This window comes from Hemitrygon akajei, chromosome 17 (assembly GCF_048418815.1).
Source record: "Hemitrygon akajei chromosome 17, sHemAka1.3, whole genome shotgun sequence".
NCBI lineage: Eukaryota > Metazoa > Chordata > Chondrichthyes > Myliobatiformes > Dasyatidae > Hemitrygon > Hemitrygon akajei.
In genome coordinates this window covers 39,265,088-39,283,278 of record NC_133140.1, presented here as the reverse complement: position 1 = coordinate 39,283,278, position 18,191 = coordinate 39,265,088, and the positions used below count along the sequence as shown (strand labels likewise).

At 41.7% G+C, this 18,191-nt stretch overlaps 1 protein-coding gene across 1 annotated transcript in view; it reads right to left on the bottom strand.

Moving 5' to 3' along the window:
* Positions 1–313: 313 nt before the first annotated feature.
* dpep2 (dipeptidase 2) overlaps positions 314–18,191 on the bottom strand; it is a 43,972-nt gene continuing 26,094 nt past the window's right edge. Inside the window, exons 7-11 of the mRNA XM_073069961.1 lie at positions 15,281–15,457; positions 9,861–9,945; positions 7,512–7,587; positions 7,297–7,432; positions 314–541 (exon numbers count right to left, since the gene is read on the bottom strand). Of these exons, the coding sequence (XP_072926062.1) occupies positions 356–541; positions 7,297–7,432; positions 7,512–7,587; positions 9,861–9,945; positions 15,281–15,457 (660 nt within the window). The 3' untranslated portion in view covers positions 314–355. The remainder of the gene's footprint in view (positions 542–7,296; positions 7,433–7,511; positions 7,588–9,860; positions 9,946–15,280; positions 15,458–18,191) is intronic.

The window sequence follows — 18,191 nt, the reverse complement described above, 5'->3', positions numbered from 1 at the left end:
GAAAGTTAAGATCACCTACTATTACAACCTTATGTGTCTTGCTTTTTATTCTAAGAAAAACATACAAATTGTACTCTCAAAATATCACTTTTGAAGACCTCCCACTTACTAACATCCTTTTGTCAGAAAACTACCAGGATAAAGTAAAAGGAAGAGATTTGCTGAGTTTTTCGATATTCTCATCTTGTGGGAATCAGAAATTAATGAATTTAAGGCATCCATTTTAGTTAGGGACTGATTTATCCCGATCTACTTTACTTCTGACTGTAATAAGTTTATGCTCATTTCACTTCTCCACAGAGACACTTGGAAGAGCTTTACTGCCAAGAATCTTTTATTGGATTCGCTGTTCAGTTCAGATGGTGCAAATGATGGTGGCAATAATGGCCGATAGGATGATGAAAATAGTGTCCATTATTTTGCTTTTTGATCCATTTTGAGATGGGAAAGGATTCCTGAGATTCAAGCGACAAGGATTCTGAACTTCCTCGTAGGGAATTTCCTTTTCACTGGGTGGTAACTTCTTCAGATCCTCTTTAACCTGTTTAAAATAAATTATGTCTTTCAATGATCAAGCTGTTATTGAAGCAACCTAAATTATTAAACACCTGATGAATTTATCACCTTTATTACCAGCCTAATCACGGAAGTGCTTTCCCCTCAAGATCTATTTTCTTCTCACCATATCCTGGTAATGGAGGGACATATTTTCTGTTCAGTCCAACTTAATCCCTCACACCTATTTCTAGGCTCTAACCTTTGCAGTCTGAAAGTCTTATGGTCAAGCTACACTGCAAGTATGGACGCTACAGTTTAGTCCTAACAGACCATGACAGTGTGAAGCACAACTTACCTCAGATAAAATGATAAGCTGAAGACTACCTACTTGTTCCTAGTTTCCATCCACATCCTAAAGATGTGGGGTTGGGAGATTAACTGGCCACTGAATGGGCGGTAGAATCTAGATGGGATTAGTGTAAATGGTTGCCTGATAGTTTGCATAATCACCTGCTCTACCCTGTCCCTCCCCTCCTTACTCTGGCTTATGTTCTGGATCACGATGAAGGGCCTTGACCTGAATCATTGACTACTGTTTTGCACCCACAGATGCTGCTCCACGTGCTGAGTTTCTCCAACAACTTGCTTTTTTCTGAACTGGCAGAAAGGCTTTTAGATGCTTCACTGCATTTCAGAAAGTTTCAGAAGAGCAAACGGCAATGTCTCATTTCATTAGCTGCGGGAAATGCAAAGTTTTGCTCACTAAAGCTTTGCAGTTTCAATGTTCACTTAAAATATTTTCCATTAAGCATTTTCCTGGAAACATTCAGCTTGGAGTATCTTGGCCATCAACTATGACAAACATTTGTGTGCCTGAAGACTTTGGTTGTAATATTGGATATTATGTTAGAAAGATGAGGCTTTGATTCTGAAGAATCCAGACACAAAACAAAATTTCCTGGCACAAAGAAAATTAATGTTAAGGGACAGTGGAGACAAAGCACATGAAAATTCTGATATATTTGTCTAAATTTGTACTGGTTACCCGGATATTACGTGAAATATTTCTTTTTTAAATGATCCAGCAACATATTAAGAAAGTACATATTCATTGTTAAACTAATCCACCATTTTCGCTGATTTCAAAATTTCAACCACTCAGATGTCAAATAATCGTACTGAACTCACCCTTCTACATCCCATATCAATTTCAACATGTTCTAGAGCAGGAGTAGGCATCCTGGTTCCTTAGCTGGACATAACTATGGCTGCTCTGTTATAACTTCTCCACTGCATTCCCACCTACCCTCTGTATCCTTCATTCCCTTGCTTATCAAGAATCTCTGCCTTAAAAAGGTTCAAAGGCTTTATTTCAACTGTCCTTTAGGGAAGAGAGTCCCAAGATTCAAGACCCATTGCTTGAGTGCATGTGTTCAACGTGACCCCTAGTGCTAGATCCTCTCACAAGAGTATCCGGCCATCCTGTCAGGACAGTTTTCAATCAATCTACCTCTCACTACACCGAATCCTATGAGATGCAAGCCTAATCTTTCTAGCTTTGTTTCATAGGATGGCTCATCAGTTCCAGGTATGAGCCTGGTAAACCTTCTCTTCACTGCTTCCAACACATTAACACCTTTCCTTTAATAAAACAATCATTGCAGTGCATAATACTCTAGTTGTAGTCTCACCAATATCTTGCATGACTGAAGCATAACTTTACTTCAGTATTTAATTCCCATTCTGATAAGTGATAATGTTATGTTAGTTTTCTGATTTAGACCATAAGACATAGGAGCAGAATTAGGCCATTTGGCCCATAAGTCTGTTCCACCATCTCATCATGGCTGATTTAGTTTTCCTCTGGGCCTCAATCTCCTGCCTTCTCCCTGTAACACTTGATGCCCTGACCAATCAAGTATCTATCAACCTTCACCTTAAAAATACATAAAGACTTGGTCTCCACAGCTGCCTGCGGCAAAGAATTGGACAGATTCACCACTCTCTGGCTCAAGAAAATGCTTCGCATCTCTGCTCTAGAAGGGTGCCTCTCTATTTTGAGAGTGTGTCCTCTGCTCTTAGACTCTCCCACCACAGGAAACATCCTCTCCACATCCTTTCTATCAAGGCTTTTCACCATTCGATAGGTTTCGATGAGGTCACCACTCATTCTTCAGAATTCTAGTGAATACAGGCCCAGAGCTATCAAACGCACTTTAAATGTCGCCATTCAATCACTTCCATGAACCTACTTTGAGCCCTCTCCAGCTTCAGCACATCCTTTCTAACATAAGCTGCTTACAAATATGTTTGGCTTCCAGTTCATTTAAAAAGATGGATTGCATGCAATGTTCTGAGTAGCTATACAAAGTAATACAACACAACACATATGCTTATGACAGTATTGGCCAGCATATTTTAAAATATTCCAAGAAAACACTCATTGGAAGTATTGTTGTGAAGTCATGTAAACTTTGGAATTGAACAATGTAATCAACCAGTTGGTAAGTCACAGAAATCGCCATGGAAAATGGAATTTTTATTTGGAACAAATCCCAGACTGAAGAAAATATTGTCAACCTTTTAATTTCATAAAAACATTGACACACTTCATTCCCATATTTGGTTCTTCTCTCCTCCCCTACATGAATTCTGTGCCTGGGTAGGCTCCCCCCTCACTGAAGACTACACGGTACATCCTCTGCTCCTGACCCAACATCTTTTACGCCCTGTTTTTCTGATTTCTGCCCTTTGATAGTTATATATTACTCTACGCATTCGTCTCTGTTCAATGGCACAGCTGTAGCCCTACTTTAAATCTCATACTGGAGTTTCCAATTTTTTTTAAAAGTTTGCACAGTTCAGTTTGAGGCGAGGAAGTTCTTTGAATAATAGTAGCCAGAGGTAAATTAATCAAACATGTTTTGAATAACAAATTGTTCTTTGCATAACACAAAATGCTGAAGGAACTCAACAGGTCAGGCAGTTTTGTGGAAAAGAATAAATAGTTGACATTTCAGGCTGAGATCCTTCATCTCTCCTGACTTGCTGAATTCCTCCAGCAATGTGTGTGTTGCTTTGGATTTCCAGCATCTGCAGACTTTCTCAAAGAGAATAAGTTCTAGGTCTACTGGGAAATGGGACTGCTGAAAATGCCCCCCTCCCATGGAGTCAATGAGCTAGTTTACTTCCCTCTATGTTATTGTCAGCAGAAGATTTTTTTTTACCTTATATGTACCCCTCAAGTCCCTTGCTGAAGGCTTTGAAGCAATTTATTTCCATAACATCCACAATACTGAGTTCCACATTTAAACAACGGCATTTCCCCTATTTCTCTTTGGTTTTGATGCAAGGTTTTATTTCTCCAACATGAGTTGCTATACAAATACATTCAAATAGGTTTAGTTTTGTGATCCAGTGTCAGATGAGAGGAATAATATTTGCTTGAAAACTTTGCTTATGCCTTTAACTTGGAAAGAAAAGATCCTTTGGAAACATTAGTAGCTGTTTGAACCATTGTACTTGTCCTGTTGGTCAGTTATCTATTGAGGAACTTACCTACTGACTTTACAGCACAATCCAGTTTACTTCCAGTGAAGATGGCGCAACCAACCATGTGCGATAGCTTCCTGGTAGTCAAAAAGCTAAGAAAGCCAACTAAAAACATCACTAAAAATACCTTTCCTGAGATAAATCGTATTAAATTATCACCGCAAACAGTGAAGGGACAAGCAATGATGAGGGGATGAATTGATGTTGATGAAATTCCTGTACAGGCCTGTACAGCTGGCCTGGGAACTAGGCTGGAAGGCCCTGGGTGCCTAAGGAGAAGTTGAGGCCCAGGCAGAGAAGATTCAATTTTGATGCTTGTACAACTGGCTCAGGTGTGAGATTGGATCGCCTGGGCGCAGAGCTGATTTGAAGAGCTTGAAAGTGGCTTCAGGCTGGGTGACGAAATTTGGGCCCGGAGCGAGTCGCTGGGCAGCGTGGTCTAGGCCCAGGGCCCTTCGTGGCAACGTTGCCTGGGTCCTAGTGCCAGGTACAATGCGCTGTTTAGACAATTTAAACCCTGGGACAGACTGGAGGCCAGAACTGATTTTGCTTATTCTCCACAATCTTCACTCCTCAGTCCAGAGTGTCGGGGCCCTTCACTGTTCTGTTATTTGGTTAACTTAAACACCGACCCAGACAGATTGAAAAGACAGGGTGCCGGGCGGGACAAGAACTGATTTCACTCATTCACCATAATAGACATCTCCACGGCACTGAGACTATAAAGACTGCCCCAACTACTGTGCTCCATGCCCAGAAATATGATGAAATGATAAGCGAGGCTTTGGGCCTACTCCAGACTGCTCCAGGGTTTGGATCTGAGGACTCAGTTTTGGTTCAGAATGCTGTTGTTCACTTCAATTGTTTGCATGACTTGTATTTTTTTTCTCTTGCACATCAAGTGTTGGTCTTTTATTTATATATTTTTTTCTCTTTAAAATGGTTTCTTTTGGGTTTCTTGCTTTGTGGCTACCTGTGAGCAAGTAAATCTTAAGGTTGTATAATTTATACATTCTTTGATAATAAATGTATCTTGAATCTCTATCAACTACACTCAAGTTCATCAGGAATATATTTGAAATACATTTTTCTCTAGCCTTTCACCTTTCCCACCCACCTGGCTTCACTTATCATCTTTTAGCTTGTCCTCCTTCCCCTCCCCCCACCTTTTTCTTCTGACATCTTTCCCCTTCCTTTCCAGTCCTGATGGAAGGTCTTGGCCTGAAACGCCGATTGGTTATTCATTTTCATAGATGCTGCCAGACCCGATGAGTTCCTCTGGTATTTTGTATGTGTTGATCTGAAATACCAGCTGGATACCTGCCTACTGTGATATCCAGTGGCAGCAATTCCCAACAGGCGGTGATCAGGACCTATGTGTTACCTGTCCTCACTCCCCCTAATCCCAACCCTCCATTTGCCCCAAACCTGACTCCTCCAATACCCTTTTCTCTAAACCAGCCCCTCCAAATGACCACCCCAAATTCAATTCGCCAAACCTCATCACCTAAACCTGAGCACACAAAACTGTGTTCTGACCCTGACCAAACCCAACCACACAAAATTAATTGCCCCATTCCCCAAACTATCACGTATTTGCTGCACAAATCACTCTCTCACCTAGAGGGGGTCAGTTGTGCTGTGAGGATTACATTCCTTGACTTCTCTAGTGCCTTTAACACCATCCAGCCCAAGATCTTAAGGCACAAACTAACGGAGATGGGAGTAGACTCTCACATGGTGGATTGGATAGTGGACTACTTGACAGATAGACCTCAGTATGTGCGGTTGGGAGACTGTAGGTCTGACACGGTGGTCAGCAGCACAGGAGCGCCGCAGGGAACCGTACTCTCTCCGGTCCTGTTCACCCTGTACACATCAGACTTCCAATATAACTCGGAGTCCTGCCATGTGCAGAAGTTCGCTGATGACACGGCCATAGTGGGGTGTGTCAGGAATGGACAGGAGGAGGAGTATAGGAAACTGATACAGGACTTTGTGATATGGTGCAACTCAAACTACCTGCGTCTCAATATCACCAAGACCAAGGAGATGGTGGTGGACTTTAGGAGATCTAGGCCTCATATGGAGCCAGTGATCATTAATGGAGAATGTGTGGAGCAGGTTAAGACCCACAAGTATCTGGGAGTACAGTTAGACGAGAAGCTAGACTGGACTGCCAACACAGATGCCTTGTGCAGGAAGGCACAGAGTCGACTGTACTTCCTAAGAAGGTTGGCGTCATTCAATGTCTGTAGTGAGATGCTGAAGATGTTCTATAGGTCAGTTGTGGAGAGCGCCCTCTTCTTTGTGGTGGCGTGTTGGGGAGGAAGCATTAAGAAGAGGGACGCCTCACGTCTTAATAAGCTGGTAAGGAAGGCGGGCTCTGTCGTGGGCAAAGTACTGGAGAGTTTAACATTGGTAGCTGAGCGAAGGGCGCTGAGTAGGCTACGGTCAATTATGGATAACTCTGAACATCCTCTACATAGCACCATCCAGAGACAGAGAAGCAGTTTCAGCGACAGGTTACTATCGATACAATGCTCCTCAGACAGGATGAAGAGGTCAATACTCCCCAATGCCATTAGGCTTTACAATTCTACCGCCAGGACTTAAGAACTTTTTAAAAGCTATTATTAATGCTTTTTGAGATAGTGATTTAGATGCATATCATATTTTTTACTGAGTTAAGTATTGTATGTAATTAGTTTTGCTACAACAAGTGTATGGGACATTGGAAAAAAGTTGAATTTCCCCATGGGGATGAATAAAGTATCTATCTATCTATCTATCTATCAAACCTAACATACCCAAAACTAACCCCAACATTGACCCTACACAAACTTATACCAAAACACTCTAAACCCAACTCCTAGTAAACTGTCTGAACACCCCGCCCAGACCTAAACTAGCCCCAACCTACCCCCAAAACCTGATCCCAATAACTCACCTCCAAAACCCAGTGCATAATTTGAGTTTCCTTCCTTGCAAAGAGCAACAGACTTACCAAGCTGATTCCTTAGCCAGGACCCTACTCCCAACCATTCCCCCCACCCCCCACACACACTCTCCACTGGTGTTCCTTGGTCACCCTTCTTTCATCTTCATCAAAAAAGATGATATATGGGTTGTGGTAGTGTAGCTCACATTTATCTTCTGGTTCCTGTACTGTAGCAGTCTCATTGTTCCGCATGGTGTAAACAGACATTCACAGCTTCCTTCCCCTTCCCCCAGTCTCACACTTACCTCTTCAACTCTCTGGAAAACACGGAGAAAGTTATTTCGCAATACAGCTTTTAGTTCTTTTTCCAGCCAGTTCCGCTTCAGCAATTCCTCTATGAGTGCAGGATATTTTGACACATCTTCGAGACCCTGAGAAAACCTGCAATCCACCATAATGTCAGGAAGTGTTTGGCAATGTAACAAAATAATTAACTACTGGAGTTCTGCTGCATACAAACCCAGAAGTGCCGTCATAGTCCCCCCCTATTCCAACCGACTGATATCCAGCGATCTTCCTGACGTGGTCAAAGTGATCTGTAACAGCAGCAGCAAGTTGCAACATAGATCTTGATGAGAAGTTCAGTACTCTCGTTATATGCTCAAAAATGTTCAAAATTTGACGAGCAGAAAGCAATCTGCTCGAGGAACTCGGAGAGTTGGTCAGCATCTGTGTGAGAGTGGGGGGAGACAGTTGACGGTTGGTCAGCATCTGTGTGGGAGCGGGGGGAGACAGTTGACGGTTGGTCAGCATCTGTGTGGGAGCGGGGGGAGACAGTTGACGGTTGGTCAGCATCTGTGTGGGAGCTGGGGGAGACAGTTGACGGTTGGTCAGCATCTGTGTGGGAGCGGGGGGAGACAGTTGACGGTTGGTCAGCATCTGTGTGGGAGCGGGGGGAGACAGTTGACGGTTGGTCAGCATCTGTGTGGGAGCGGGGGGAGACAGTTGACGGTTGGTCAGCATCTGTGTGGGAGCGGGGGGAGACGGTTGACGGTTGGTCAGCATCTGTGTGGGAGCGGGGGGAGACGGTTGATGTTTAAGTCAAGACCTCCAGTACTCCAGCAGTTTGATTTCTGCTCCAGTTTCCAGCATCCACACTCTTTTGTGCTCCAACATTTAAAGATTTTGTTCAATATTGTCAAAAATTACTTTTTTAAAAAAAACAGAACGTCAGTGGTTGAGTGTACAAGATTCAGGTTTTTCACTTGCTCTACTGGTCTACATGTACAAACTGACTGAGACAGTCAGAAGCATGGTTGGACACCACTAAACCCATTCCACCCATTTCAGAAGTTGATTCTTCTAAAGCCACTAAACCAGTTTTCTCGGACTTGAACACATAGTTACCTAACTTTGCTTTATCTATTTTTCATCTGAGCCTCAACAGGTACCAAAGCTCCCCACGTATATTGCAATACTCTAGTAGCAATATTTATTTATTATGGCCATACCCTAGAACCTCTGTTTTTCACTCCAAATGTGACATCTTCTTGATCAATGACTTTAATTCATATTTGCTTGATAAAGACACTTTTGGAAAGAATTTAGCAATGGTGAATGCTCTGCTCGTGTCTTTAATTTACTCTTAAATTTATGTAACGGGGATTTTTTTCTTTTTCTTTGTTACTGTGTATGTAATCAAAATGGCGTCTTTGTTTTGTTAAAAGTAGGAATGCTGGCGCCTGTGTTAATAGTAGGAATGCTAGCGTCTTTGTTATGATAAGTGCTGGAAGCTTGTTTGGGACTGTAAACTGATTGTTGGCGGGGATTTTGGGGAGTCGGGGCGATGGAGTGAGAGAGAGAGGACGGGATGCTGGAAGCTGGGCGACGGTCCCCGGCCCAAGGTTTTCGGTGATGAGAGGAGACGGAGACAGAGGAGTGTGGAGCGACTGGTCGACCACCATGGGGGTCCCAGGAGGGGGGTCGAGGAAGTCGGAGGGGATCGAATGGTGGCCAGAAGACTTCAGTAATTGAGCTCCAACGGTTGTGCACGAAGTGGTGTGGACTTTGATAAGTTTGGCGCCTTTTTTTTTTCTCTTATTCATATATACTGTATCGTTAGTAATTGCTTATAGTAATCTTTATAAATTGTACTCATTTAATCGCATAAGGTGTACTGTCTGTTTTTTGAGCGAGGCGGGAACATCACACAGCATCCACACCAGCTGATTACCCAGTTTGGCGGGGCCGAAGGCTGCTCCCCCTAGGCTAGAACGAGTTTGAGCGATGCCTGAGGCGACCCAGGGGTTACTTTTAAACTATATATAACTCTTGGAATCATAGAAGGAGGCCATTCAGTCCTGCAAATCTATGCTGGCATTCCCTGTAATCTATTTTTTCTCCCTCTCTCAACACCTTACTGAGCCTGTTATCACCTACCTATACTAGGAGTAATTTACAATAACCAATCAGCCTGCTAAGCAGCACAACTTTGCCATGTGGGAGAAAACCAAGTCACCCAGGAAACTGGTGCAGATACAGTGAGAAGGTACGAATTCGTCAGGGGCAGTACCTGAGGTCAGGTTTGTACCTAGGTCACAAGAGCTATGTCTCAGATTGCTGCCATCCTGAGATTCAAGCTCGGCTTTCCCCCACATTTCTCAACCATCATTAGCTTCAAAACACTTTGTTAGTAGACACATAGAAAATTATTTAATTATGAGGTGCAATTGTTAGTTTAGATAAATATTGGGACATCAAGAAATGTACCCCCTCCCCAGTAAAATAAATCAATCAATAAAGCCAAATAAAAGAACTGAAGAGCATAAGACCATTTCCTTAAACAAATATGTTTGTATAAATCCTGTACCTGCAACTAGAGAAACATTTGCCAGCTCCTGACAGGCCACAAAACCAGGGTAAAAGTTCACCATCACGAGACCTTCTTTCTCTTTCTGAAAAGTAGAAGTAGATCACAGCTGCACTAATTGTGTAGGCGTTGAAACCGGATTCCACTCAATTCTGGAGCGTCAGAACGTGGTTGTATTTAGCAAGAACAGCAAATTCTGTCCCCCCTCGAAAGAAACATGAATCTAGATAAAATCCATTTTAAAGTACACTGGGATGGATAATGTCCGGAAAGGTGTCCTAAAATAAAAGCTGTGTTCCTGAACGTGACTGGGCATAGTTAAATACATCTGAGAGCATTTTGCAGTACTGCACGCAGAAATGCCTTTAAAGACATTCTCTCCACGACAGCCAGGCACACTAATATATGCCGGCAGACAGAACAGTGATAAACTCTGCTGCACAGAGCAATAGCACCAGGAAAATCTCACAATCTCACAGATACGTCAAGGCAACTTACACACCACTATAAATACTACCCTCTTAAACATACATCTACACGTTAAATTCAGTGACTAATCAGGAAAGTGAAATTATGTTAACTCTTATTAATGATAGCTATAAAACAATCTTCAGGGAGGAAAGCTACCATCCTTAACAGCTAACCTGCTCTGGTCTAGCCTAAATATGAGTCATAACCCACACTATAATGCTGAAATTGGACTGTACTCAATTTTAGGGCATCAGAACATGGTTGCATTTAGTACTAAAATGTAATTGTGCCCCTCTCAAAAAAAAATTCATGAAGCTGAACAAAATCCATTTTGAAGTGTGTTGGGATGGCCTAAAAGCACACAGTCATTGGTAGTTCACCAATATATACTTCAGAGACCTTTTGGAATGGGGTCACAAAAAAGGATTTTTTTTTCAATATAAGCGATTCCTGTGCATCTTCAAATTCATCTTTACCAACTCAGTGAGAGGGAACAACTTCCTCCAGCCAAACTGTAATTCCAAAGCAGCTATTCCATTTCAGTATTCTAACACCTTCAGTTTTCACTGCCCCTCATGCCTCACTGTGACATATTGCTATGATCAACTGCCTGTGAAGTGAGATACTAGGGTATTAAGACAGCGTAATAAGTTTTGATTAAGGTATTATTGATTTTGCATCTTCATTAGGTATTCTGAATGCACTTGAGCTGCTGAAATACATCTTAATTACTGCAAATAAGATGCATTTCAGCTGCCTGAGTGCAAACTTAATGTGCCAAGCTAAGTTACAAAGGTGTGGCAGCTGCTGGCATCACTGCCTATAACATCTGCTCTATGTTGACCCTTCTTTAGGAACAACCCTTTAGGTTTGGAGATTGAAAACATCAGGATTAGGTCAGGCAGAATTAATAAGAAATTATAGCTTGTTTAAGGGAGTGTGCCATCACTACATTGATCAGTGTCAATTGTAGATGATACATTATTTATTGAGCTCCATTGTGTAATTTAAAATAGTTACTTGTTGCAATGACTTAAAATTAATGTTGCCTCATTCCTGGAGTCTCATGAGCAATTGCTCATGGCTGGGTGACTGTAGGCTTTACGAGCTTAAAATATTAGCCCATCTAAGTGTCATTCAACACCAAACTGATCAAAATGTGAATGGATTATTCATATTTCCTGGAAATTAAACTTTATTGATGTAGAGCAGCAGTCCAAAGGCTTCATGATTTTGATCAATGTTTAGACCTGGAGAGAGGAACTGATCAGAGGAATCTGTATATTGACTCGAGGTCATAGTTGTTTCTGCAAGGCATCTCTCATCAAGAAATATAGAGAAGTTGTATATATACGTATGTAATGGAAGCAATGAATCATTCATTTCAGTGTCTTGTCTTGTCCATACTGCACTGCCACTGGGCTATAAACGTTCAGGAGCAGTGTGTGGTTAAGTGCCTTGCTCAAGGACACACACGCTGCCTCGGCTGAGGCTCGAACTAACGACCTTCAGATCGCTAGCCCAAAGCCTTAACCACTTGGCCGTGCACCAAGTGTTGTTTTCAATGCAATCCTACACACAGGATACGAGGACCTTTGTTTCATCTAGCTTTTCTGCCGATTACTCTATGCTCTGTGGACACAACTTGGTTTTCCATTGTGGAACTTTCTTCTGCAGGTTCCTCACATGAATAGTTCTCTTACCCTGTGTACGCTGAATGCCAGCCTCCACTGGGAGAGAAGGCTCTGGAGGATGAGTAAGGCCAAGGGTGACCTCAAGGCCTTCAGGCACCTTCTCCATGCTACACCAGTGCTATCTTCAACTGGTAAGGTAATGCAGCCTGCTGCCAATGATGATGAACTCTCAACATCTCATTGGTGTACACTACAATGTGTACACGAACTTCGACAACAGGCAAAGAGGCTTTGCTGTTTTCCACTCCAGGCAATCATTGTATCCGTGCTGACAGTGTGGCTGGAGAGGACACTGTTGTGAAGAGCCGGCAAGTTTGTGGGTAGCCTTTGTACCCCAACATCTATCCTTACAGACAGAGCTGGCAGCTGGAAATATCCAACAAAGTGAACTCCTCAGGATGAAGGAGTCACGTATGCTTCCTGGAAACAAATACTTCTGATCCATTTCTACCTGCACCCTGAGGGTAGAGAACCTTCCATGTTTTTAAAAACCGCTAGATTATGAAGGGAAGCTTTGTGGCCACACAAGTGCACTTGTGGGAAGCAACAATACTGGGCAGTCTCACCGCCTTTGCTGCTGCCTGTTCCTCACAGAGACCAAAGTAACTGCAATGATTTCTTCTCAGGTTAAGATCTGAGTTATTCTCTATTGCAACAGTTTGTCTCCCAGTTTGCCGCTACCTGTTAGAATCACAGAGATGTACAGCACAGAAACAGGCCCTTTGGCCCATCTAGGCATGGACTAGCAGGGCCAAAGGGCCTGTTTCAGTGCTATATTTCTCAATGACTCTAACAAGTAACAACAAATTGTAAGACATGGCAATGAGCTCCTGTGGTGACCTTAGATCATGTGATGACAACTTTGAGAGTCAACGTGGCATTGAATTCCCAGAAAGAAGAGTGTGGCTAAAAGATTCCAGTAGAATATCACTAACTTCAGTGATAAAGTCTTGGGAAACCTAAATCTGTGAATACATTATTCTTTAGGGAAGTCCAGTATGATGTGGTGGCTCTGAATTTTTTCTCACTGCTACACCTCCTGACCTGAGGCTCCAGACTCACCATAAACAACCACCATGACAGGTCCAGTAGTGTCAAGACTGATGGATTTGAGAAATACAGCAAATAAATACTATGGAAAAAAACACTATCTCTGAGATGTAGTACACTCTGAAGTCTTTGGGAGATGCTTGAGTGCCTTTACTCAATTCTGTCATCTGTCGCGGATGTCAGGAGAAAGTCCCTTTAAAAAGCAAATAGAATAACCAACCTGTTCTCATTAAATTTTTCAACAAAGGTGCAGCTTTTGCCATTAATTGATAAGGATAAAAATGGATGCTCTATGAATAGTGGTGATAAGTTTGGTGCGCAGGCAACACTTGGAATATCGAGTGCACTAGCCCAAATAGCTCATGCAAGTGCCAGATCCAATTCTTCTTCTGTTATAATTTCACATTGAAAAGGTTTCTGGTGCTACTTACTCCCATTTGAGTTAAAGTTGGAAAAAATGACATCCAAAATCTCCTTGCTAGTCTCTGTGGTCTCATGAGATTCTCATTTTTAAAGCTTATTTTCCATCTCACCTTCAGAGCTTCTTGCATGATCAGAGAATGCTCAGAGAATGAACCGACGAAATGGAAGTAAGAAGAGGCCATTTGACCCCTCATATCTGTTCTACCATTCAATATGATCATAGCTAGTCTTTTATACCAGCATCACCTTCCTGTACTAATCCTGTACCCCCTGCTTCCTATATCGAACACACTCACAATAGTTTCCTTGGTGTATCAAGGAATGAGGCATGAAGGCAGACTAGGCTCCTTTTCATTATTTTGCAGCATCTATCAGCCTCTATTTGAAATTTTCCTTCTATTGACACATCGATGATTGGGACCTTGCTCCAAGGGAAAACAAAAAATGAAGAAATACTTTTATTCCTTTTTGGACTTAAAGAATAACACACTGACACACTCTTATTATAAACAAACATATATAAATGGCTTAAATCTAATACCAACCCAACTGAAGTAAAATGTCATAAAATCCTACAGGGATCAATAGTGATACACAGCGATGCAGTGGGTAGTACAGATGCTTCACAACTCCAGTGACTCAGATTCAGTCCTGACTTCTCGTGCTTTCTGCGTGCAGTTTGCAGATTGTGACCACATGGATTCCTTCCTATATCCCAACAGCGAGCCAACTGTTCAGTAAGTTGTCAACTAGTACAGATGGGTGGTAAGAGAATCAGGGGTGGTAAATGAGAGGTGGTTACAGGGAAATTAATGTCAGCGTGGGTTTAGTGGGAAGGCTCTCAGAGTTGACAGATCCAATCAGCAAATGGCTTCTTTCAATGTCATTACAAAATATGGAGTATGAAATCTGGGAAGTGCTGTGTTACAAAGGTATAGCAGGATATGCCTGAGAGAATTTCCCAGCTTATATGGAGAAGGACAGGACTGGACCTAGAGTTGAGATTTTTGATTGGAGAAAGGCTAACTTTGAGGAGATGCGCAGGGATTTAGAGAGAGTGGATTGGGTCAAGTTGTTTTATGGGAAGGATGTAATAGAGAAATGGAGGTCATTTAAGGGTGAAATTATGAGGGTACAGAATCTTTATGTTCCTGTTAGGTTGAAAGGAAAGGTTAAAGGTTTGAAAGCGCCATGGTTTTCAAGGGATATTAGAAACTTGGTTCAGAAAAAGAGGGATGTCTACAATAGATATAGGCAGCATGGAGTAAAGGAATTGCTCGAGGAATATAAAGAATGTAAAAGGAATCTTAAGAAAGAGATTAGAAAATCCATTGAGAGTAGGGGAGATTCAAACGAGAGGACATGATTTGAGAGTTAGGGGGCAAAAGTTTAAGGAAAACACGAGGGGATATTTCTTTACTCAGAGAGTGATAGCTGTGTGGAATGAGCTTCCTGTAGAAGTAGTAGAGGCCAGTTCAGTTGTGTCATTTAAGGTAAAATTGGATAGGTATATGGACAGGAAAGGAGTGGAGGGTTATGGGCTGAGTGCGGGTAGGTGGGACTAGGTGAGATTAAGAGTTCGGCACGGACTAGGAGGGCCGGAATGGCCTGTTTCCGTGCTGTGATTGTTATAAGGTTATATCAATGAGTTTTCCTCTGATTATTTTTCTGGCGAAGATCCACTGTCAAAAGGCTATATCATAGATCAGCAATTTACAATTTTCTACATTCTCTAAGGAATTAGCAAAGACATTTTTGTAGAGTTGAGTTAAAAGCACTTACGATCAAGTGAAGAAGCTTATCTGGAACATTCCGGGGATGTTTGCAGATGGCATAGGCTGATGAATGACTGAATATGACTGGAGCCTTGGAAATCTTTAGGACCATCTCTGCTGTGTCTGTGGCAGTGTGTGACAGATCTATTATCATCCCCAGTCGATTCATCTCCAACACCACCTCCTGGAAATTCAACGAGAAATTCCATATTATGGTTATTCATGTTTTTACTGGGGCTTGGCCTGAAGGGAATTAAAGTACATTACTGAAAATAAACCTCGTTAGCATTGTTTTAATATTCAGAGTACTTCTTGACAGGTATACAACAGCCACTGAATTGGAGCTGCACACAACGTCAATTTACTCAGAAACTGTCTAATGAGCAAAGGAAACAAACCATAGCAACCTCTCCAAAACAGGAGATTAAATTTCCCAGAGAAAAAAATAGTGGGTGAAGGGTACTTATGTATAAATTCTGTCAAATCATAGAATTGTACAGCACAGAACCATACAGCATATACACCATTTGGAAGAACTCATCCAGACCAACTAGTGGGCACCCTTTTATATTAACCCCATCACTCAGCACTTGATAGGGAGTCCTATGTGCTTAAACATTCAAGCATTCATCTAGGCACCTCGTAAATGCTTACTTAACATTAAGAAGGCTCGGGATGAACTAGAAAACCTACCTTCTACAGTTTCTTCTCATAACTGAACTATTTCAGCCCAGGCAAAGTCTTGCTAAATCTCCTTCGAACCCTTCCAGAACTGAATGCAGTATTCCAGCTAAGGCTTGACCAACATTTTATAAATTGAAAGCATACCTTCAATGCATAATGTCTTGGGAAATCCAAACCTATGAATCCTTTGCTCTTCAGGGAGAACCAGGTAGGGTACAGAGGCTCTGAGTTTTTTCCCACTTTACATTCTCACATATGGTAAGCAGCATTTTGTGTATAAAGTCAATTTATAGCAACATATTCACCAAAGTTTATTGACAGTAATCACCAACCCATTTCCATGCTGTCTGCCTATAACATTATCTAACTGTGTAGAATGTAAAGCTGTCTTTTAAACTCATTAAAGTGAACCTTGTCAGTCAATGCCAAGGATTGAAACATGCAGCAACAAATATTTATTCTCTATACTGATCACTTCTAAACATATTAAATCATAAGCACATGTAGCAACCTCTGTATCATAACTACTTTTGGCTCCATCCTAACTTCACAAACTTGAAGTAGCAAATGACAGTTTTATGTGTCCTGTAAATAACACTTAAACTTGGCAGTGATATTGACAAATGAATTGAGCTTACACTGTGAGCGTATTCCTGCTGAGGCTGTGTCTACAGCCATCAAACCAAAAACATGCTCACTATTACAGATAATCCATAGTTTCTCCTGAGAAATCGATTGCTGTGTTCCCCATAGTACCGCAGTGATTATGTATCAGCATCACTTCAAAGAAGTCTTTCCGGACAAATTGTGAAAAGTGCTATGTAATTGGAAATTTTTCTCTTCTCTCTTAATCTACGATGTCATTTGCTTGTTTCAGTACATCACAGAAGGTTGATTCTCTCCATGCAGCCGTGTTGCCATATCATCAGCAGTTCAAGAGTCCCCACCGTGTCTTCCCGAACTTTCGTGTGGCAGCCTGCTCCCCGAGTTCTGGGTAACTTACATATTTATGATATTGAGTATTAGTTTTTCACCTGGAACTGCACTGCTGCTGAGAACCATTGGAATGCAGGAAAATACAATGGAAATGGGCATCAAATTGAAGGTACTTCATAATGTCAGTCCACAACACCACATTTCAAGAGAAAGGAAACAGGTCTATTGTCATCTAGTGTAGAGCTAAGTGTGAGAATTGAAATATTAGAATCAGCAAAGCCTAAATGATTTTCAATTTTACAATTATGATAACATTTTTAAAAATTGAACAATGTCGATAATGTATACTGGTAGTTAGCAAAAAAGCAATAGCAGTTGCTCCTGACTTTGAAGAAAGTTTCCCACAACGAGACAGCCATCTCTGTAGTGACAGTTCCCCCTTTTCTAATATCTGATCTCTTGTTGGGTGCTGGTTCAGCCAGATCCCTGGGGTCCAACAGCTACTAACATCACAGAGCTCTCTGAGGTTTATAGATACCAGTACAACAAAGAGGGCAGTTTTAATCAATATCCAATATATGTGTGTGAATAAAGCAGAAACTGGAATATCATTACCATAATTCGATTATTTTTAAATATCTTGCATTTTGAGATATTTATGAGTGAATTACAATCAAGTTTTATCAAATTAATGGTTTTTCAGACTGAGTGGTTTTCTAAATTGTAACCATTGCTTAAAATGGTCATCACAAGCTCACACTGACCTGGTGTCAATAGGTTCATCCATCTCTCTGGTGAGAATCCATTTTCCAATCCCCTTTGTTAAGCTTATAGAGCATTCTGTTGTGGAACAAGTTCATAAAGCATTTCCTCTCTCCTGGCTGATGTCCTGCCTATCTGGCAAATGGCACATGCTTGTCCAGGTGAGCAGGTTCGGACTGGGATGCAAGTAACAAGCAAGTTTCTTGGATTCAAAATCACCAGCTTCTCCTTAGCTAGGCCCAATAATCAACCCCTTCTAACCAGGTCCTGTTCTGCTGAGGATATCCTTGGCAAGACTGTGAGGAAATTCAGGCCTCAGACCATCAGTACATTGTCCCATGATTGAGTAAAATGTGAGGCTGCTATAAAAACTTTGTTTACTGTATTACATTTTTCATTGTAACCCCCATGACTACAGGCAGTGAGGGATTAACTTCTCAAAGTCTGGATCATCAGATCAATTCAAATGGATTAACTGCAGAGCACCGGCTTCTTCACATAGACGGAACCTAGCTAATTGTTAGAAGGGTTTGATT